At 53.0% G+C, this 21886-nt stretch overlaps 2 protein-coding genes across 2 annotated transcripts in view; one reads left to right on the top strand and one right to left on the bottom strand.

The window, feature by feature from the left end:
• LOC137465947 (serine/threonine-protein kinase pim-1-like) overlaps positions 1 to 21886 on the bottom strand; it is a 175895-nt gene that overhangs the window by 35154 nt on the left and 118855 nt on the right. The window lies entirely within an intron of this gene.
• On the top strand, positions 12046 to 20142 carry LOC137465946 (serine/threonine-protein kinase pim-1-like). Its single transcript, XM_068177909.1, has 6 exons — positions 12046 to 12204; positions 18098 to 18199; positions 18337 to 18387; positions 18592 to 18958; positions 19573 to 19749; positions 19991 to 20142. The coding sequence occupies exons 1-6, from the start codon at positions 12046 to 12048 to the stop codon at positions 20095 to 20097; spliced, it is 963 nt and encodes a 320-aa protein (XP_068034010.1). The 3' UTR covers positions 20098 to 20142.

Here is a 21886-nt window from a genome sequence, read left to right as displayed (position 1 = left end):
ATCAGGAACGGTGTGGCCAGCAGGACCAGGGCAGTGATTCTTCCCCTGTGCTCGGCACTCGTTGGGCAGCACCTCGAGTGCCGTGTCCTGGCACTTGGACTTGTTAAACCTCACCTTGTTGGATTTGGGCCCTGGATCCAGCCTGTCCAGGTCCCTGTGCAGAGCCCTCCTCCCCTCCAGCAGATCAACACTCACAGCCAGCTTGTCATCTGCAAATTTCCTGATGGTGGACTCAGTCCCCTCATCCAGATCATCAATGCAGACATTTAAATCCAAGCTGGCTGGCTCTGACCCCTCGGCCATCCTGTGGGTGCCCTGTGATGGCACTCAGGGTGATCTGTTCCATAACCTTGCCAGGCACCAAGGTCAGGCTGACAGGCCTGGAGTTCCCCAGATCCTCCTTCCAGCTTTTCTTGGGGATGGGCTCACACTGGCTCCTCCAGTACTCTGGGACCTCCCTGCTGAGCCAGGACTGATGGTAAATGATGGAGAGCAGCTTGGCGAGTTCATCCACCAGCTCCCTCATCCCCCTAGGATGGATCCCATCTGATCCCATACACCTGTGAGCATCTGAGTGTCTCAGCAGGTCCCCAACTGCTCCCTCCTGGACTACAGGGGGCTGTTCTGCTCCCTGTGCCTATCTACCAGCTCAGGAGATTTCTTGTCCTGAGGACAACCTATCCTAATATTGAAAATTGATACAAACAAGGTGTTAAGTTACTCAGTCTTTTCTTTGTCTTTACTTACTATATTCTCCACTGCATCCAATAAAGATGTTCTCCTTATCCCAGATTTTGCTATTAATTTATTTACAGAAACCTTTTCAATTTTTTTTCACAGAAGTGGCCAAGTTAAGCAGTAGTTGAGTTTCACCTCTCAACTTTTCTTTCTCCATGACCTAATAACATCCTTTAACACTTCCAAAGTTGCCTGACATTCTGTCCAAAGTTAATGCACCCTCTATTTTTCCTTTGAGTTCCCACAGAAGCTCCATGGGCAGTCAGGGCAGTCATTTTCCTCACCAGCTCATCTTTTGCTTCACTGGCACAGGCTGCTCCTTCCCCTGTAAGATTACTTCCTTGAAATGTGTCCATCCTCCCAGGACCCCTTTGTTTTAAAGGGCTGTTTCCCTTAAAAAAATCAGTACCTTATTCGGTACTCCCCAAATCTGCATCCTAAATAGGCCAAAGTCTGCCCTTCCTAATTTCAGTGTGGAAGTTTTGTTGCTACCTCTCCTTCTTTCACAAAACATTGAAATCTTGATTATTTCATGGTCACTGTGCCCCAGGCAGCCTCCGACCCCCACATCTGCCACCAGCGCTTCTCTGTTTGTGAGCAGCAGGAGACAGAGCTTTCCTTGGGAGTGAAGTGTTACCAAAAATTCAGTAAAACAGAAAACTCCTTAACCCCAATGCAGCATTAAGAAGCAGCATTCTTTATTCAGCTGGATGCACGGGGGATAGCTCCTCCCAAAGCCGAGCGTGCTGAGTACAGGAAAGTTTCTGTTCATATTCTGTATTTTGCACACATATTCATTGATTGTCCTGGACTAAACACACATCTGATAATCATTCCCCCAGAATCATTAACGTATTTCCCCTCCCCTTTTGCATGCTCTCTTCTGTTCTGGGGGTCTCTCTGGTGGTCCCTGGTGGTCGTGGACCCCAGTGTTCCAGTGGGCCTGGCTGAGCTGGCAGGACACTGAGGCTGGTGAACTTCCAGTTCCCCTTCTGACACAATGGGCATTGTGTGGTTTCCATAGGCCTGGGGTTTTGCAGAACAAGCTCCGGTGTTAACTCACCTGGTGTAGATAATTTATCATCTGGTAACATGAGGTCACAGAGTTATGTGAGGCCATCGAGCAGCTACAGCATCATAGACTGCCTCTGTGACATCCCAGAGCCTGCTGTGACATCATAGGGCAGAGGTCTGATATCCCAGAGCAGGCTGTGACATCACAGAGGGGCTGTGTGACATCCCAGGAGGGCTCTGTGACGTCACTGGGTTGGTCACTCCGCCCCAGCTCCCCCTCACAGTTTCTCCCAACAAGTCCAATGCTGTTCATGCCCAGCGGGGTCCCTTATCCCCTGGTATCCCCCCGGTCCACCTGGAGCCACAGCCCCCACCAAAGGACATTCCACAGGATCCCCCCCAGAGCCTGACATGGGGAAAAGGGGCCAGGGCTGTGTGACCAGGACATCAAGGACGTGGATTATCCAGGTCCCTGTGGCCTGGGCTGGGTTCCCCAGGGCAGGAAAGATGTCTGGCAGCTGGAGCAGGGTTAGGGAAGGGCCTCCAAGGTAGGGCTGGAGCCCTTGGGCTGTGAGCAGAGGCTGAGGGAGCTGGGCTTGTCCAGCCCAGAGCAGGGAAGGCTGAGGGGCTCCTCATCCCAGCCTGGCAGCGCCAGCAAGGAGGGGATGGAGAACACAGAGCCAGGCTCTTCACCCAAAGACAGCTTTGTGGCTGCCCCGGCTTTGGGATGGGTCCTGGGCCTGGAGCAGGAGCAGCTCTGGAGGGCCCCAAGGCCGGGGCTCTTGTGCTGGCCTGGGCAGATGGGATGGCAGCAGGGGCTGCAGAGCTCTCAGCACCTCAGCCCGAGGGGAGCAGGGCACCCAGGGAGCCTCCTTTGGCCTTGGCCAAGCCCCTTCCCCCATGGCTGGGGCTGAGTCCTGGCTGAGCTGCAGCTGCTGCTGTGCCCTGGCCAGGGGCTGAGGCCGTGGGGCCAGTGGCCAGAGCAGCCTGGGCTGAGCAGAGCTGTGGGGCCAGAGCCGGCTGGGCTGTGCTGGGGAGAGGCCCTTGGTGCTGCACAGAGCTCAGGGCAGCTGGCAGAGCTTGCAGGGAGCTGGGCTGGGCTCAGAGAGCCTGGCACAGGAACCATCAGTGTCCATCCCAGCCTGGCTGAGCGTGCAGGGCAGGACTCAGCCCAGGCCTTGTGGGGCAGGGCCAGCGCCTGTGCAAGGCATGGAAAACAGGCAAGTGTCTGAGAGAGGAGGCTGCTGTGTGCCCTTGGGGGCATGGACACAGCAGGGAGGGGGCCCAGGACATTTGTCTCCGCCCGCCTCTGTCCCCAGCCCTTGGCAGCCCTGGCTGCTGAGCCCAGCTTTGCCCTGGGCTGAGTTTGGCTGTGGCCCAGCTCCATCCTCCTGCGGGGCTCAGGGCCTGTTCCCAGCCATGGCCAGCCCTGGCCGGCCTCTCTGCTGGCCCAGAGGCCGGCAGAGCCCGGGGCAGGGCTGTCTGTGCAGCCCCACAGGTGCCACGGGCTCTGCAGGAGCTGGCAGAGGCTGCCCAGCAGGGAGGCCATGGGGCACAGAGCCCCAAGGCTGCTGTGGGCACCACGGCACAGGGGCCGTTCCCAGCCGCAATGCTCCTTGTAAGAAAATGACCTTTTTGTTCGTACTGAAATGTTTCAAGAAACAGGCTGAGATAAGAAACAGACTGAGGTCAGTTTGTTCTGTAAATGTGTAACCGCAAAGGCATGTGGGCGGACCTATGCTGCAATGATATGTGCTTGAGAAAATCCCCAGGTTCCAAGGACAACCGTGAGGAGGAGGAGGCGCCTTCGTCCCGCGACCACCAAGAGGCAGAGGAACGACCACCTAGCAACGGGGGGCGCAGGCGCAGATCATACTGGCGCGTATCCGGAAAGACGGCGGGATAAAAGGAGACGGACTGGGGGGGGGCGGCGCGGCTGTTGGCGGAGCGCTGACTCCCCTGCCGTCCAGCGCTGTTTTTGCTTCTGCTCTCATACATAGACTGTAATCAATAAATTTCACTAATTGGCATAGATAGCCTCTTGTGCTCATTCATAACAATTTGGTGCCGTGACTCGGATCGTGGACCTGGGGAACCCCTCTCTGGGGGAGGCGCCCCAAATCCACTCCTTTGAGTGGGCCCAGTTTGGGGTTTCCCCTTCGTCCCGACTGACGAACCCAAAACGTTGAGAGGGAAGCAAAGGAAGGGTAACGGGCCCAGGAGACCCCCTTCAAAGTTTGTGCACAAAGTCCGGACGAAGACGCAGGACGCGTGAGTATAACGGAATCCGTTCGGGCGGGGGTGGGATCCCGGAGTGCGGCGAGTGTGTGAGTTGTGTGAGAGGGGAGCTGACAGTCTGACTCCCCAAGCGAATGAGGACCCTTAGTAGTGCATTTCCCTAAGCCCGCGAGGGCCTGGGTCACGAACCAGGGGAAGCGATTGTGTTGTTGAGTGACTGAAGGCACTCCGGAGGATATGGGGCAGGGAAAGAGTAAATCCCCCTCCCCGGCGGGGGTAAAGCTTCCCCCAATTCCTAAGGATAGTCCCTTAGGGTTCATGCTGAATAATTGGGAACACTTCCCTGGAACTCCGGGAAAAGATAAGGCAAAAATGATACATTACTGTATAGAAATATGGGGAGGGAAAGAGATTTCCAAGAGAGTCTTCTGGCCAATATTTGGGTCATCGGAGGACTGGGTAAAGCAACTCTTGAATTTATGGGTGGCCAGTAAAAAGCCTCCTAATCCAGAGGAGATGAGTTATGCCCAGGTCTGGGTTGGGCATCCAGAAGTTTTTGTGTATAAATTATCTGAAAAGTTAAGGAATAAGAAAAAGAGACAAGCGGAGGATTCATTAGTAATCCCACCGCCGTATGCCCCTCCACCGAATGCGCCTCCTCCCCCGAATGAACCCCCCTCATCCGGAGAAGAAGACTCAGGTGATGATCAGCCCTCTGGCTCCCGGAGGGAAGGGGGCCCAGTAACACGCAGTCAAACGAGAGGCAGACTGTACCCTTTAAGGGAAATGCCAATGGGAGGGCCACAACCGGGGATAGGGTTTATCTCTGTTCCCCTAAGCTCGGGAGATGTTAGAGATTTCAAGAAGGAAATGGGAAGTTTGCTAGAAGACCCCCTGGGAGTGGCTGAAAGAGTAGATCAGTTTTTGGGTCCGAATATGTATACTTGGGGGGAGATGCAGTCCATTTTAAACATTCTATTTACGGCAGAGGAGAGGAATATGATTAGAACCGCAGGGATGAGAGTTTGGGATGCCGCACCGGGACATGCTAATGACCCAGCAGATACCAAATGGCCCCTCCAGAATCCTAACTGGGATAATCAAAATGCAGCCCACAGGGCTAATATGCAGCATTTCCGAACCATTTTAATCGACGGGATTCGGGAATCGGTTCCAAGGGGCCAGAATATTAATAAGGCATTTAATGATAGGCAAAAGAAGGATGAGACACCTACGGAATGGCTAGAGCGATTGAGAAAGAGTCTCCAACTCTATTCAGGATTAAAGTTGGGTGAACCGGCAGGACAGGCCATTCTCAAGGTGCAGTTTGTGTCGAAATCCTGGGATGATATTAGAAAAAAGTTGCAGAAATTGGAAGACTGGCAGGAAAGAGAACTATCCGAGCTGCTCCGGGAAGCTCAGAAAGTGTATGTTCGGAGAGAGGAGGAAGGACACAAAAGACAAGTTAGAATGATGGTTGCTGCGGTACGTGAAAGCAGGAAGGGAGACGAGAAAGAGAAGCGGGTCCCTCCGAAGGGGATGGAAGGGAGAGATAGGCCAGGAAGGGGTGAGGGGAAGACTTGTCACTACTGTGGCAGGAGAGGACATTTTAAGAGGGAATGTAGGGTTAGAATTAGAGATGAGAAGGAATTCAAAGAAGATTAGGGGAGTCAGGGGCTCTATTTTATGGGGACCCAGAGATATCACAAAGAGCCCTTGATAAAATTAAAAGTGGGTCCCCAGGGCCAGGAGATGGAATTCCTGGTCGATACTGGGGCGGAAAGGTCGACCCTTCGGTTTCTACCCCCGGGTTGTGAGCTATCCCGTCACACTGCTACCGTAATTGGGGCAAAAGGGGAACCATTTGAGGTACCTGTTATTAAAGAAGTAATAGTGGAATCAGGAACCAAAATGGGGGTGGGAAACTTTTTACTGGTACCTGAAACAGATTTTAATCTTTTGGGAAGGGATTTGATTGTAGAATTAGGAATCCGAATTGAGGTAGTAGAAAAGGAGCTGATGATAAGACTTTGTCCGCTCCGGGTGGAGGATGAAAAAGAAATAAATCCGGAGGTTTGGTATAATCCGGACACAGTAGGGAAATTGGCAATAACTCCTTTTACGGTAAAAATTAAAAACCCTGAAATTCCAGTCAGAGTAAAGCAATATCCCATTTCCTTAGAAGGACGAAAAGGCTTGAAGCCCGAGGTCGAGAGGTTAATAGATAAAGGATTACTGGAACCATGTATGTCCCCCTACAACACCCCTATACTGCCAGTAAAAAAGGCAGACGGGTCTTATCGATTAGTGCATGATTTAAGGGAAATCAATAAACGAACAATTGCCCGATTCCCAGTGGTAGCTAACCCATATACCCTGTTAAGTAATCTGGGGCCGGAAAATCAGTGGTATAGTGTTATTGATTTAAAAGATGCATTTTGGGCATGTCCTCTAGATGAGGCCAGTAGGGATTTTTTTGCCTTTGAATGGGAAGACCCCGACACGGGGAGGCGACAACAATTAAGGTGGACGGTATTACCCCAAGGGTTCACCGAGTCCCCGAACTTATTTGGACAGGCCCTGGAGCAAATTTTGCAAGACTATAATACAGACCCAGAAGTGAAATTGATTCAATATGTGGATGACCTGCTGATCGCAGGAAAATGTGAAGACAAAGTCCGAAGGGAAAGTATAAAATTACTTAATTTCCTAGGACTAAAAGGACTAAAAGTGTCTAAAGCAAAACTGCAGTTTGTAGAAGAAGAGGTGAAATACTTGGGGCATTATTTAAAGAAAGGCGAAAAAAGGATCGACCCGGATCGGGTACAAGCGATCCTCTCCCTTCCTTTACCACAAAGCAAACGACAGATTAGGCAGATATTGGGGCTCACTGGGTATTGTAGACAATGGATTGAAAATTATAGTGGAAAGGCAAAATTTTTGTATCACAAGTTGACCCAGGGTGGACACCTTAAGTGGACAAAAGAAGAGGAATCCCAATTCCAAGAGCTAAAGGAAACCCTGGTTCATGCCCCAGTTCTTAGTCTTCCAGACTTGAACAGACCTTTTCTTCTATTTGTGAATGTTGCAGATGGAGTAGCTTATGGGGTACTTACTCAAGAATGGGCAGGGAAAAGGAAGCCAATCGCATATTTATCAAAAATCTTAGACCCTGTGAGTAGAGGATGGCCAGGCTGCCTGCAAATAGTTGCAGGAAGCGCGATGCTGGTAGAGGAAACGAGGAAAATTACTTTCAATGCAACACTGAAGGTACTGACCCCACACAATATACGGGGTGTAATGCAACAGAAGGCAGAAAAATGGATATCGGATGCGAGGCTCCTCAAGTATGAGGGAATTTTGCTGGAAACCCCGAATTTCACTTTAGAAACCACTTCCCTGCAAAACCCAGCCTCGTTTCTTTTCGGGGAACCCGAAACTGACACCTTGTCCCATGATTGTGTAATCACTATAGAAGAACAGACTAAAATTAGACCCGATTTAGAAGAAGAAGAGCTGGAGGGGGGAGAGAAGTTGTTTGTGGATGGTTCCTCTAGGGTAATCGAAGGCCAGAGAAAATCGGGATATGCTATAGTGGGAGGGCCAAATTTGAAAATAATTGAATCTGGTGCCTTAGATAAATCCTGGTCTGCCCAAGCCTGTGAATTATATGCAATATTGAGAGCCCTAGAATTACTAAAAGACAAAGAGGGCACTATATATACAGACTCTAAATATGGGTATGGAATAGTGCATACATTTGGGAAACTGTGGGAAGAAAGGGGCTTAATGAACTCACAAGGGAAAGACTTAGTGCATCAAAGGCTAATAGTGGACCTCCTAAAAGCCTTGAGGGGCCCCACTAGAATAGCCATAGTCCACCTTAAGGGACATCAGCGGGGGATGGACTACCGGAGCAGGGGCAATAATGCAGCAGACCAGGAGGCCAAAAGAGCTGCACTACAGATATTCATCTTAAAAAAAGAAAAACAAAAAAATCCAGGGGAAGCCACAGGAGATTTGGGAGTAGCTTATCAAGAAAAGCTTGTGTTTACTAAAGAAGAACAAGACAGGTTCGAAAAGTTGGGAATAAAAGAGATATCAGGAAAATGGCAATTGAATGATGGTAGAGAAGTCTTGCCGAAGGCAGTGGCTCGACAAATGCTCAACAAAATGCATCAGAAAACGCACTGGGGTGCTCAAGGGCTCATAGACCACTTTGCCACTCAATATATGACCATCGGTCTTCATGACCTGGCAAAGAACATCACCAGGGGGTGTCCAACTTGTTTGCGGGTAAATAGGAGAAATTTAAGGAGATTGCCTCTGGGAGGGAGGCCGGTGGCAAAGATGCCCTTTGCGCACCTGCAGGTGGATTTCACCGAACTCCCTCGGGTGGGGAGAGTAAAGTATCTTTTGGTTATAATAGACCACTTAACCCACTATGTGGAGGCGTTCCCCACGGCGAAGGAAACAGCCCGAACAGTAACTAGAATCTTATTAGAAGAAATAGTACCCCGATATGGAGTTCCCCAGACCATAGACTCCGATAAAGGCCCCCACTTCACCTCAAAGATAACACAATTACTGGCAGACACCCTGGGTATAAGATGGGAACAACACACTCCTTGGCACCCCCAAAGTTCGGGAAGAGTAGAAAGGATGAATGGGGAAATTAAAAAGCAACTGACTAAGCTAGTATTGGAAACTAAAATGTCATGGGTAAAGTGTCTTCCATTGGCATTGCTAAATATTAGAACTCAGCCACGGGCTGATGTGGGGGTATCTCCATTTGAAATGCTATACGGGATGCCCTATTCCCTTGAACGAGTTCATACCAATCCGAATATTGCAGATCAAAGCATCAATAAATATTTAAGCATACTAATGAAATATAAACAACAATTATGGGAAAAAGGAATGTGGGCTCAAAGACCACCACTAGATCTTGTATTACATCAGGTACAACCTGGCGATTGGGTCCTTGTCCGAGGCTGGAGGGACGATTCACTTACTCCGAAGTGGGAAGGACCATACCTCGTCCTAATTACCACTGATTCGGCAGTCCGAACAGCAGAAAAAGGATGGACGCATGCCAGCCGAATTAAAGGACCAGTGGATCCTACCCAGTTCGAACCTAGATCCCAGCAAAAGAAGGAATGGAGAGTTAAAGGGAGACCAGGAGATTTGAAATTTACCTTACAGAGAGAGAACTCACAGCTTTGATGGACCTTGCGGGTTTTGAGGACCTATGGGTGGGGAACAATTGGGATTTGCAGAAGTGGCTCATTGGAGACTCCGAAGCTCCAGGTTATTGTAAATATTTAGAAGATTTAGCAAATCAACCTTATTATAGGCCTGTAAGACTAGAGAACCGAGGGGAACCTTGGACTGGAGAGAGTCACGCCAATCAAGACGACATTAGAGTGAAATGTAGTTGGCTAGACTGTAATTGTTATCCATTTGTATGCTTTATTTGCAAAATTTGTAACGAGCGGTGGTGGACCCATTGTAGGAGGGGAAGGGCTCCTAAAAGCGTGTGTCAGCGTTGCTGGAGGGTGCAGCGTAAAATAACTCAGGAAGTACTAAATTGGAAAGTAGCCAACCGGGAATTAAAGGCAGGTACCCCTGCCTGGTGGGAAATTTATACAAAAGGAATAAATCCTGACTTTCATTGCTATCACTCCAACGAACCCTCGGGGCCGTTCCTAACCGACATAGTAATAGTCAAGTGTCGGAAGCTCTTTAAAGAGCTCAGGTGTGACATCCCACAATTAAGAGAGCATAATTGGAATACTCGAAGATACAAGTGGGAGAGGGAAGGCATAACCCCTGAAGAATATCCCTGCTGTCGAGAAGATGGTTTACCCTGTAGCTTGTAGCAACCAAGTTGACAGGCAGGACAGAGGGATACCTCACGGTGGGGAAAAGAAATGCCCCTCTATCCAGTGGAGAATGTCGACCTGTATAATAGAAATCCGACCAGGCTCACAGAGAGATAGCACAAGAGAGAATTTGGGGGAAAAAAAGAAGCTAATGTCACCAATGACCATATCCTACAAAGGATTCCACCTAGCTCTGCAGTTAGTTATATTGCTCTTAAGATGGCATGTTTGTGCTTGTAAATCGCATGAACCTTTTAAATGGACTTTAAGCAGGTGGGAGACTCATGACACCCTACATGAACTACAATCTATCATTTCTTCCGGGGCTCCGAACTTTGTTGCAGGAGTATGCAACATGACCCGAGCTCCCTCTTGTGGGAAGCTTTTGAATATAACATCGTTCTATATGTGCCCGGCTTCAAACCCAGGGAAGGCGTACTGTCATTGGCCAGGGCATTATTACTGTGCCTATTGGGGATGTGAAACCATAGCATTTGGGTTTACCCCAGGAGGAGGACCTGACAAGTACTTGAAGGTCAGTTATGGCCCTTTCGGATGTAAGAAGCCTGCGGCATGGATTCCTGGTTGTGTAGGGAAGGTTGACAAGTGTTGGGGAAACTGCACGCATTTTTATTTCAATGTCACCCAACCTGATGACGTGGGATGGTTGGTAGGAAAAACTTGGGGAATTAGACATTGGCAAGAGGGAACAGACTTGGGAAATTTAATCCAGATAAAAAAAGAGCCGATTCCCCATGATCCCAGCCCGGTGGGTCCGAACCCAGCAATAAATGGAAAATTAGGCGTTAAAGAAGCATATTCAGGTGGTAACAAAAGTTCGGGGAGTACCCTTGAAAACACTACTGGTTCAGGTCAGCAGGTGCCTACTAAAAAATATACGGCATTGTGGGAAGTAATGCAAGCCACCTTTACTGTCCTAAATCATACCTATCCAAATCTCACCGAGGGGTGCTGGCTCTGCTATATGATAAACCCTCCCTTTTATGAGGCCATAGGAATTTCCGCCAAAGCTAGAAGAGTGAACGGAATAAACCCTAAAGAATGCTTGTGGAAACAAGAGAAAGAAGATAAGACCCCAGGAGTAACCTTAGCACAAGTAAGCGGGAAAGGGAGATGTGTGGGAAAAGTGCCTGTGGATATGCAGCATTTATGCAACACAACAACCAACATTAGAGGGGGTAATAAAACAGCCAAATGGCTTTTACCTGCACCCAATACCAAGTGGGTATGTAACACCCTCGGAGTTACCCCTTGTTTGTCCATAGACCATTTCAATGAGGATTCAGACTATTGTATACAAGTACTAATAGTCCCCCGCATATCATACCACCCCAGGGACTATGTATTAGAACATCAGATGACTCCTGAGCACCACCTAGTAAAAAGAGAGCCCTTGACGGTTCTCACTGTAGCTGTATTGCTAAGCGTTGGGGGAGCTGGGATTGGGACCGGAGTAGCCTCCCTGGTAAATCAACAGCAAGGTATGAGAAATTTGCGCATCTCAGTAGACGAGGATTTAAGCAGAATAGAGAAGGCAATAGATGGGCTGGTAAAATCGGTCAGATCATTATCTGAGGTTGTGCTACAGAACAGGAGGGGATTAGATCTACTGTTTTTACAACAAGGGGGCCTATGCGTGGCCCTGCGGGAAGAATGTTGTACGTACGCAGATCACACTGGTATTGTAATAGATACTATGGCAGAGCTACGCAAGCAAATTGAGCAAAGGAAGAAAGAGAGGGAGTCCCAGCAAAGCTGGTACGAGACCTGGTTTACTCACTCCCCTTGGCTCACAACTCTCTTATCCACAATTGCAGGACCTGTAATTTTACTGATTTCGGCGTTAACCTTTGGCCCCTGTATTCTTAATAAAGTAGTAGCCGTAGTGAAGAGCCGTTTAGAAGCAGCCCATTTGCTGATGATTCATACTAAATATGAACCCCTTACAGGGGAGGCGGGTGAAGATTACTTAGAACTTAGCAGGAAAGAACTAATCCGCTTTAACGAACAAAAAGAAGGTTAAAAAAGAAAAAGGGGGGGAATTGTAAGAAAATGACCTTTTTGTTCGTACTGAAATGTTTCAAGAAACAGGCTGAGATAAGAAACAGACTGAGGTCAGTTTGTTCTGTAAATGTGTAACCGCAAAGGCATGTGGGCGGACCTATGCTGCAATGATATGTGCTTGAGAAAATCCCCAGGTTCCAAGGACAACCGTGAGGAGGAGGAGGCGCCTTCGTCCCGCGACCACCAAGAGGCAGAGGAACGACCACCTAGCAACGGGGGGCGCAGGCGCAGATCATACTGGCGCGTATCCGGAAAGACGGCGGGATAAAAGGAGACGGACTGGGGGGGGGGCGGCGCGGCTGTTGGCGGAGCGCTGACTCCCCTGCCGTCCAGCGCTGTTTTTGCTTCTGCTCTCATACATAGACTGTAATCAATAAATTTCACTAATTGGCATAGATAGCCTCTTGTGCTCATTCATAACACTCCTGTCCTGGGCTGGGCCTGCACAGGGGCTGTGGCACCATGGCCAGGCCAGCACAGGGTCACAAAGGGGCCACGCAGCCGCTGCCGAGGCTGGCAGCAAGGCCGGGCACAGACAAGGAATTGCTGAGCATGGCCTGCGCTGGCCAGGGCTGACTGTGCCAAAGGCAGAGCTCAGCTGCCCTTGGTGGCTGCAGGAACACTCAGGAGCCCAAAGAGCCTCCATGGCTGTGCTGGAGACCAAGGCCGGAGCAGGGAAATGCAGGGCTGCTGCGCCATGGGGAGGGCATTGAATTCCAGCACACACCTCAGCTCTCTGATGATCCCGGCACCATGCTGGGCGCTGTTTCAGACTGGAGCAGAGCAGATGTTGATGGCACAGGAGCCCTGCGGGGCTGGCAGGGACCTGCATCTTGCAAGGTGCTCTGCTCTCCCTCAGCTCCTCTCTGAGAGATCCAATCCCAGTTCGGCACCTCAGGGCACAAGCGGCACTGCCTGTCCATGGGCACACAGCTGATATCTGCCTGGAAAGGGGCACAGGTTTAAATTCTTGTACATTTCATAATATACAAGGACATTTTTATTATCTGGGTCACTTGAGTACTTTTAAGAAATACCAAAGTCTTCCCTCCAGGAACAGGAATTTCCTTCCTCCCATCAGTACAGGAAGTGTACTGATGGGAGAAGGAGAAGAAATACTGATCTTCCCCTTTACTTGAGTCACCAATATTGTTTACTACATCATCTCTCTCTTCCTTCAGGTATTTCCACCTCTTCTGTTGAAATGGCCATGCCTAAGGACATCTCTTCACTAGACCAGCTGGATCTATGTCCTTCCTGTTACTCCCAGATTTCCTCCTCCAGATGCTCTCTGGTCACGCAAGGGCCTCTCAACTGACTGGTTACATGATTTGAGCTTCAGGGAGTTGCCCAATCTTTAAGAAGTTCAAATAAATATCACATTAATCAACACCTCACTTATATTAATATCTGTCACAGTATTGCCTTTTCTTATGTCTCTGTCTTAAACTGTTCCTGTATGGAAATCCCTTGGGGATGGGGGACATGTCAGATGCTGCTGGGACATCACAGAGAGCTGAGGGAAGAGCTGTGATGGTTATTAAACTGTTCAAATGTTCAACTTGTGTTTGTTGGCAAGAAACCTTTCTGTGCTTCTGAGTGTCACCATCCCTGAGCCCAAAGGACACAAACCTGATGAGTTGTGGTTCCCTGCAGGGGCCCTTGGACCTTGGCTCTGCACAGGAGAGCTCTTCATCCACTTTCCCGCTTTTCCTCCCTCTGGGCATGGAAGGAGCTCGTGCCTTCAGTGTGTGACTCATGTGTGCAAAGAGCAAATCTGGGCAGAATTGGGGCAGGGAGGGTTTGGGGGGACCTTGGGACCTGTGCTGGGCACAGAAGGTGTTTTCCATTGCTCTGAGACTGTCTGCTGTGCAAAGTGGATTTAATATCCAGCAGAGGAATGACTTTTGCATTTGATGGAGCTGTGCCTTCCCTTGGCTTTGCTGACTGACAAGAAATGAACATCCCTCTGTGTTTGGGGCAGCTCCTTCTCCAAGGAAAGCAGGTGGGAGTTGGAGCTAAGGAGCTGAAACTTTGGCAAAAGGTTTAATAAGACATTCAATGAACACAAAACACTTCTCAAAGCTGTATATTGGTCCAGTCAACTTCACAAACTCTAAGCCATCTGAGTTTTAAGTTGCTCAACATTTTCAAGAAGTCAGAAATAAAAGAACGAGAGACAGAAATAGAGAATGATGAAAAAGATTTAGAGAAGCACACACAGAGCTACCAACTCCTGGATTCCAGCACTGTTCAGATCGAAATTCCAAGAGGAGGTAGGGTCAAGATGTGTGCTCGCCTTGTGCTCAGCCTTAAATACCCCTTGGTCTTCCTGGGCCCTTCCCCCAGGTGGGACTTGGGGTCATTTGGTCACTCAGGAGCTGGGCTGGGGGCTCCAGAGGTGGCTGTGGAGCATTGCCTGTGCTGTGCCAGGGACTGGCAGACACTGCTGGGCTGGGATAGAGGCCCTGGGGGGATTGGGGTTCCAGGGCAGGGCAGGGCTGGGGTTCCAGGGCAGGGCAAGGCTGGACCTGCCCCTTCCTCCCCCACACACAAAATGTTTCCAGCCAACAATCTCCTCCAGTCTGTCACAACAGGCAGTGTGGGAGGTGAAATCCCAGCTGTGGCCATGGGCACCTGCAGGAAGAAGGACAGCTCTTTTCCATAGGAATGAAAGCCCCAGTTCTCGGTTTATTTCTGATTTAATTGCCTGGAATTTATTTGGTTTTGTTGTTGCTTTGTTTCCTGTTTTGTGCCTGAAGTGTCCAGTCAAGAGCAGAGTGACTCTTGCCAAGGAACTTTGTGGTGCTGTTGCTCAATATTAAATCTGGTTTTTGCTGCTCCCTTGCCGGGGATTTTTTCAGCGCTCTCAAGCCCTCGTTGGTAACAGGGTGAAGGAGCCCTGGGCCAGGCTCTGGCCCTGGGGGACACGGGGACGCTGCCGGGGGGTCCCTGTCCCTTGTCCCGCCCCCCATGGCCCTGTGTCAGGCTCTGGGCTCGATCTCGTGGAACATCCTCTGGGGGAGGCTGCGGCGCCGGGGACGGGGGGACCCGGGGGGACAGGGGACCCCGCTGTGCACGAGCAGCGTTGGACTTCTCTGGGGGAACTGGGAGGGGGGCTGGGGCAGAGTCACCTCCCCAGTGACCTCACACAGCCCCTGTGATGTCACACAGCCCCTGTGGTGTCACAACCCACCCTTGGATGCCACATAGCTCCCTTGTGATGTCATAGGCCCAACTCTGCAATGTCACTCTGTGATGTCACAAAGCTGTGCTGTTACAGAAGATTCTGTGATGTCAGAAATTCACCCTGTACTATGACGTCACAAAGTCATCCTGTGACATCACAGTCTGTTCCATGATGTCATAGCCTGCTCTCTGATGTCACACTGTCCCCTCTATCATGCCATAGCTGCTTGATGACCTCACACAACACGCTCTGTGATGTCATAGCCCAGTCTGTGACCTCACACAACCCACGCTGTGCTGTCACACAGCCCCTCTCTGACATCACAGCTGCTCTGTGCCTCCGTGACACAGCCACAGAGGCGCTGCTGTGACACAGCCCCCTCTGGGACACCCCACAGCCCCTGCCAGTGCTGAGCCCCTGTGAGCTCTGTCTGCGCCCTGCTCGTGTCCCTGGGATGCCCTGGCAGTGCCCCAGCCCTGCTAGGCTGTGCACAGGAGCTGCTCCTGGCCACAGCTGTCTCTCTGCAGCGCTGCCCTTGCCAGGAGCTGCCTCTGGGCCAGGAGCCTGGCCCAGCTCAGCAGCACAGACACAGCACCAGGACGTTAATGACCCTCTGGGGCTTTGGTGCTCTTTGCATCGGACCCAGACCTCAGAGTGTGCTCAAAGAACTTCTCAAGAACTCAAAGTCAGATTCAAAGCCCAGACTTTCTTTAACTTTTAATGGGTCCCACTGAGGGACACAACTCATGTGAAAGTGTCCCCGGGTTCCAGTTAGAGCAGAACACTGGAGGCAGTGATGACAGCTGGGGACAAACAAGGCAAAGGTGTCTCTGGTGCTGAGCAAACCTGGATATCACCATGGTGTCCTTGGACCTGCATTGTCACACTGACCCACGGTTCCATGAGGTTCCCCAGTGTCACCATGGTCACTGTCAGAGGCTGGATGAGATCAGTGTCCCGAGACACCTTGGGTTGAGCTGTCAATCAGTCCCACAGCTGGGACAGCGCTAACCCGGCTCTGAACGCCCGAGCTATCACAAGTCCCAGCTTGGGGGAGGCCCACGAAGGCCCAGGGGCTTAAAACCAAGGAGCACAAGGTCAGCCCCTGCTATGGACTCTGCCTTCTCCTGGGGCTTGTGTCTCACCCACACTGGAACCCCAGGAGCTGGGAGCCACATGTGTATCTTTCTGTGGAGCTTCTGTCTCTCTGTCTCTCTGTCTCTTTCCTCTCCTTCTAATGCTCTTTCTATGGAACATTTTTGGGTCCCTGAACAACTGAAGTGTTTAAGGCTGAGAGGTCCAGCTTGTTCTGGTGCTTTCCATGAACTGATTGAACTCTTGATTTATGAACCAATGCACTAGATGTGGAATCCTCTACACTGAACTCAGAAACAAACGCCCTCTGTCAGAGCATTTTCATCTTCTAGATCACTTTCAAGATGCCCATGGGGATGTTGCAATGATTTTCACACAGCTCTCCATTTCTGGATGCAGGCTCTGCAGATTCTTTCTCTGCATTCAGTCAGGCTTGCATTCCCTGACAATTCCTGGTAGCCCGTCATGGTTTCTTAGGGCAGAACAGTAACAATGAAAACCTTACCAATGGCACAACTGCCCAGCCCACAAGGAAAAGAAAGAACAAGCTGTCAAGTTCTTCAAACATTTCTCCTGCTGTGCTGCAAGAGTTGAGCTGCACACAAGGTGTGGAAAGCCTAGAGAAGCTGCAGTTGGTGCCACATCTTGTGACAGAAGCTGCACCTCGTTCTCCAGGAAAGGTTCTTGGAAAGAGCAAACAGGAGTGTGGAGAAGATTCTGGGAAAACTGAAACAGCTTTTAAGAAATGAAATGAAAATGGAAAGAAACAACTGAAGATGTTTTTCTCTGTTTATTTTTATGCTCCTCTTTTCCATCTTGCACTACTGCTCCATCCCCTTAATCCAAATAGATCTCATCTCTAAGATCCATGACTTGGCGAATTTTAGACACTCTAAAATACCATGAGCTACACACAGTTTGCTTTCCCCATTTTTTTTTTTTTTAATCATTGCTGGAGAGGTAAGTGCAGTGCTTGGGTCAGGTACAAATTCTGCACTCAGGGAATGTGCCCCAATAGTGTTTGATCCTCAGCGGGGACAATGCATGGCAGTGACCGAGGGGATTCCTGTTCCCCTGTGCAGGAGTCCAGACTCTGGGTCTGGGCTGAACAGGGCAAAGTTCCCGAGTTTGGACAGGCTCAGGGGCTGCCCCCGGGGAGCGGGGGGCTGGGTGCGGGGGGAGCGGGCAACGGAAAAACGGACACGGGGACAAACGGCCCCGGAGCTTCAGTTGCAGCGGCAGCAGCAGCGGCAGCAGTGGCAGCAGCGGCAGCAGCAGCGGCAGCTAAAGCACATACTCTATTGAATCCCTCTCGCATCTCCTCTCCCTCTCCTGCTGTCCCGCACCCTCTCCCGCTCTCCCTTTCCCGTTGTCCCCTCCTCTCCCAGTCTCCCTCTCCCCCTGCCGGGCCATGTCCCCAGCCCGCCCCCGGCCCCCGGCGGGGCTGCCCCGTCCTCATCCCCGCCCCCGTCCCCGGCCGTCCCGCCGGGGTCTCGTCTCCGCCCGGCTCTGGTCGTGCTGGCGGTGGCGCTGCTGGGCGGGCATCAGTGCCTGGAGCTCGGGCGGCACCGCCGCCCTCTGGCTCCGCCTGGCCCGAGCCCGGCCCCGGCCCCGACGTGGGCTCCAGTCCCGGCCCCGGCCCCGGCTCCTCCCGGGCCCCGCGGAGGACACACGCGGCGCGGCCGCTCCCGCCGCCCCCGCTGCGGCTTCCCCGGCCCGAGCTCCGCCGCTGTCCCGTTCCAGGGACAGAACGCCTGGGGAGGGCCGGCCCGGGGCGCTCGGGGAGCGCTCGGGGGCCGCTCCTGGCCCCGGGCCGAGCGCTGACAGCCCCGTCCCGCCCGCAGGGAAGGCGCAGGAGGAGGCCCTGCAGGAGCGGTACCGGCTGGGTTCGCTGCTGGGCAGCGGCGGCTTCGGCATCGTCTTCGCAGCCACGCGGCTCTCGGACGGCGCCCCGGTGAGCGGCGGGGCAGGCGGCGGGCGCAGGAGGAGGGGGCGGAGGAGGAGGAGGAGGAGGAGGTGGAGGAGGAGGAGGGGGATGGGGCTCGGCGGGGCGGGCGGCGCGCTCAACCCACTGCTCTCTCTTGCTTGCAGGTGGCCATCAAAAGGGTGCCACGGAACCGCGTCCGGCACTGGGGCGAGCTGGTGAGTGAGCGGGGCCAGCGGCAGAAGCCGGGCCGTGCCGGGTGGCGAGGAGCCGGGGCCCGGCAGGGTGGGAGCCGCCGGGAGCCCTGCAGGGAGAGCGGGCATGGGCTGAGCGGGGCATGCAGAGCATCCCGGGCTGGCTGAGGGGTTCCCCAGCCCTGGCACGGCCTCAGCCCCACTGACGGCATCGCGCTCCTCCCGCAGCCCGACGGCACCAGCGCACCCCTGGAGGTCGTGCTGCTGGACAAGGTGTCCTCTGGCTGCACTGGTGTCATTCAGCTCCTGGAGTGGCTTGAGCTCCCTGACAGCGTCGTGCTGGTGCTGGAGCGTCCGGAGCGGTGCCAGGAGCTGTCGGGTTTCCTGGCGGAGCGGAGGTTCCTGCCGGAGGAGGAGGCGCGGGGGCTGTTCCGCCAGGTGCTGGAGGCCGTGCGGCACTGCACCAGCTGCGGGGTCCTGCACAGGGACATCAAGCCTGAGAACATCCTGCTCGACCTGGCCACCGGGCAGCTGAAACTGATTGACTTTGGCTGTGGCGCCTTCCTCCAAGACACAGCCTACACCCAGTTTGCAGGTGAGCTCTGCCGGGGGATGCTCCTGGGCATCTCATGGCCCAGCCGGGGTGCAGCCCCAGGGCTCCCCCTATTGCACCCAGGATGGGATTAATGCTGGAGCCAAGCTGATTTGGGTGGGGGTGTGAGGGGGGCCAGCTCCAGCCCTGCCGACAGCCTTCAGCACCCACTGTGGCCTGGGCTAAGGCTGGAGCTGAGGCAGCCAGCCTGACAAAAACCCCAGTGGGGGTAGCAGAGAGGGGGGTCTGACCCTGTGCCCTGGATGGTTTAGTGTGCAGGCGAGAAGGGCTTGGACTGCTCTGCTCCCATTGTTTGCATTGACTGGTTAACATTTTTGGGGGGCCGTGCAGGCGGGGAGTAGAGCGGGCTTTCTCCACCACTGGATGAGTTTTGCTTTTGTGTGTCATGGTTGGGCCTTCCCAGGATTTCTGCTGCCCTCTTCCAACACCAGTGGCTTCTTTTCCAGCCCCAAGTCTGTACACAAGTCCCAGGTGCTGGTATGAGGGCAGCAGTCACCCTGTGTGCCACTGGGGCAGCCCCCACAGGCCATGGGGTGCTGGGGCCAGGCTCTGGGAGCAGCAGCGTCCCCCTGATGAACTCTGTCTGTGTTCCACAGGAACCCTGTCCTACAGCCCACCAGAGTGGATCCAGCACCAACACTACCACGGCGAGGCAGCGACGATCTGGTCCCTGGGCCTCCTGCTGTACCACCTGGTCATGGGGAAGCACCCGTTCAGGAGGGGCCAGGAGATCATCTGGGGACGGATCTTGTTCCCACGACGGCTCTCTCAAGGTGGGTCCTCATCTCTGGCCACGGGGACAATACCAGTGCTGGGAGACAGCAGCAGCTCATGAGCATCCTGCTCTGGCAGCTGCTGAGGAGGTGGCACATGTCCTGCTCTCCTGCTCTCCTCCAAACACAGAATCCATGGGGAAGTTTAGGCCCAGCTCTGGGCACACCCAGCATGGCCTGTGCATGGGAACAGGGGGGCAACTTCTCCAACTGACTGGTGATTTCTGGTTTGTTTCCCCAGAGTGCCAGGATCTCATTAAGAGGTGTTTGTCCATGCAGCCCTTGGACAGGCCATCCTTAGAAGAGCTTTTCTGTGATCCATGGGTGCAGGGTGGTCTTCTGCCCTAGAAGATGGGAGAGATCAACGTGCACAGTTGGATCCAGGGGCCTGGCAGGTAACAGCTCCACACTTGTCCTGGCAATCAGTGGCAAAGCCAACCAGACTGGTTTTGTCCTGCCTGTGTCACTGCCCAGGGGTCATCAGATGGGAACACGCAGCCCTTGTGCTGGAGCTGAGCTGCTCTGCCCAGCACTGGTGGCCACCATCCGAGCTGGTTTTGCTTGTCCTGGTTCCCTGACAGCTTGGGCCCTGGGCAGAACCTTGACAGCCTGGGCTCACCTCAGGGAAGGAGGAGGCGGCCCTGGAGAAGCTGTACCAGGTGGGGCTGCTGCTGCTGGGGACAGTGAGGACGACATCAAAAATGACAACCTCTTCCTCCACCTGGTCACCGGCAGCTGAGGATGATGGACTTTGATTCTGGCACCTTCTCCAAAGCCAGGCTCCACAGGGAATTTGCAGGTGAGTCCACACGCAGGGGGATGCTCCCAGATTTGGGCATTGCACAGCCTGGCCGGGAACCAAAGGTTCCCCCTTTGCTGGGGCGGATGCAGCTGATCCTTCAGTCGGCTGCCAGGCTGCTTTTGGCCCGGCTGGGGGGATGGGCTGGGGTGCTGATGAAATGGGAGTGGGCTCCTGGCCCTGCCAACAGCCCCAGCACCCACCGTGCCCCGGGCTGGGGCTGGGGCTGGGGCAGCCAGCCCGACACAAAGAAACCCCCATGGTGGGAGCAGAGGTGGGACTCCAGAACCTGTGCAGGGGCTGCTTTGCTTTGCAGGCAAGGAAGGGCTTGGGCTGCTCCACTGCCCCTGTTTGCTTTGGGATCACCGTTATTTTGGAGGGCAGTGCAGGGGGAAGGGAGATAGCCTGGGCTTCCCTCACCTGTGGGTGGGTTTTTCCCTGGCATGCAGGGGTTGGGCCTTCCTTAAGCCCCTGACAGAGATAAGATTTTTGACCTTTTTTCTTGTTCCCCTTTTTGTCTGTAATCTATTTTCAATAATTTGTTGTGTGTTTTTCTAGAGGAAGCGTTCCAGGTGGGGTCCAGTCTGGATGGGGAAATGCTTGGGAGCAGCTGTTGCGTGGATGGGCCGTGCCCTTGGAGAAGGCTGAGGACATCGTTTGGGACCAGCTTTTCTTCCAGCGGAGGATGGCGTGAGGTGGGTCCTGTCTGCTTGGCATGGTGGGATCAGAGCTTTGGGGAGATGGCAGCGAGCACAGGAGCATCCTGCTCGGGGCAGCTGCTGAGGGCTGGATGTGCCGTGGCTGGCTGCAGGCTGGGCACATGTCCTGCCCTCCTGCTCTGCTTCCACAGGCAGCAGGGATGGGCAGCTCTGGGCACAGCTCTGGGCACGGCCAGCATGGCCTGGGCACTGCGGGTGGCTGGGACAAGGGGACAGGAGCCTTCAGCTGACGGGCGCTTTCTGGTTTCTCTCCTTGCAGCCGGGCTCTGCAGGTGCTGAGGCTGCTCTGGGCTCTGCCAGGGCTCTGCTGGAGCTCAGCACCGGGCTGCAATCAGCCAAAGAAGAAATGGGGTGACCTGCAGCACAGACCTGCTTGAGCATTTCAGCAACACAGCTCAAGTTTGCAGAGTGTACACCTTCAAGGGCAAACATGACACCACCCAAAAATTAAACTTGTTCAAAAGCTTCTGAAATGAAATCAATCTGGGATGACCCCAAATGACATTTTGCAGCTTGCTCAAGCTGTAGCTCAGCCCTTCTCTGAACTGTTCTCTCCCCCACCTGCCTTTTACTTCCCAACTGCTCCCTCTTGTCCCCCAGTGAGTTCCCAGCCCATGGC

Source organism: Anomalospiza imberbis, unplaced genomic scaffold (genome assembly GCF_031753505.1).
Source record: "Anomalospiza imberbis isolate Cuckoo-Finch-1a 21T00152 unplaced genomic scaffold, ASM3175350v1 scaffold_120, whole genome shotgun sequence".
In the NCBI taxonomy this organism is placed as follows: domain Eukaryota; kingdom Metazoa; phylum Chordata; class Aves; order Passeriformes; family Viduidae; genus Anomalospiza; species Anomalospiza imberbis.
Note: the sequence above shows the minus strand (reverse complement) of the source record. Positions and strands in the feature narration are given on the sequence as shown.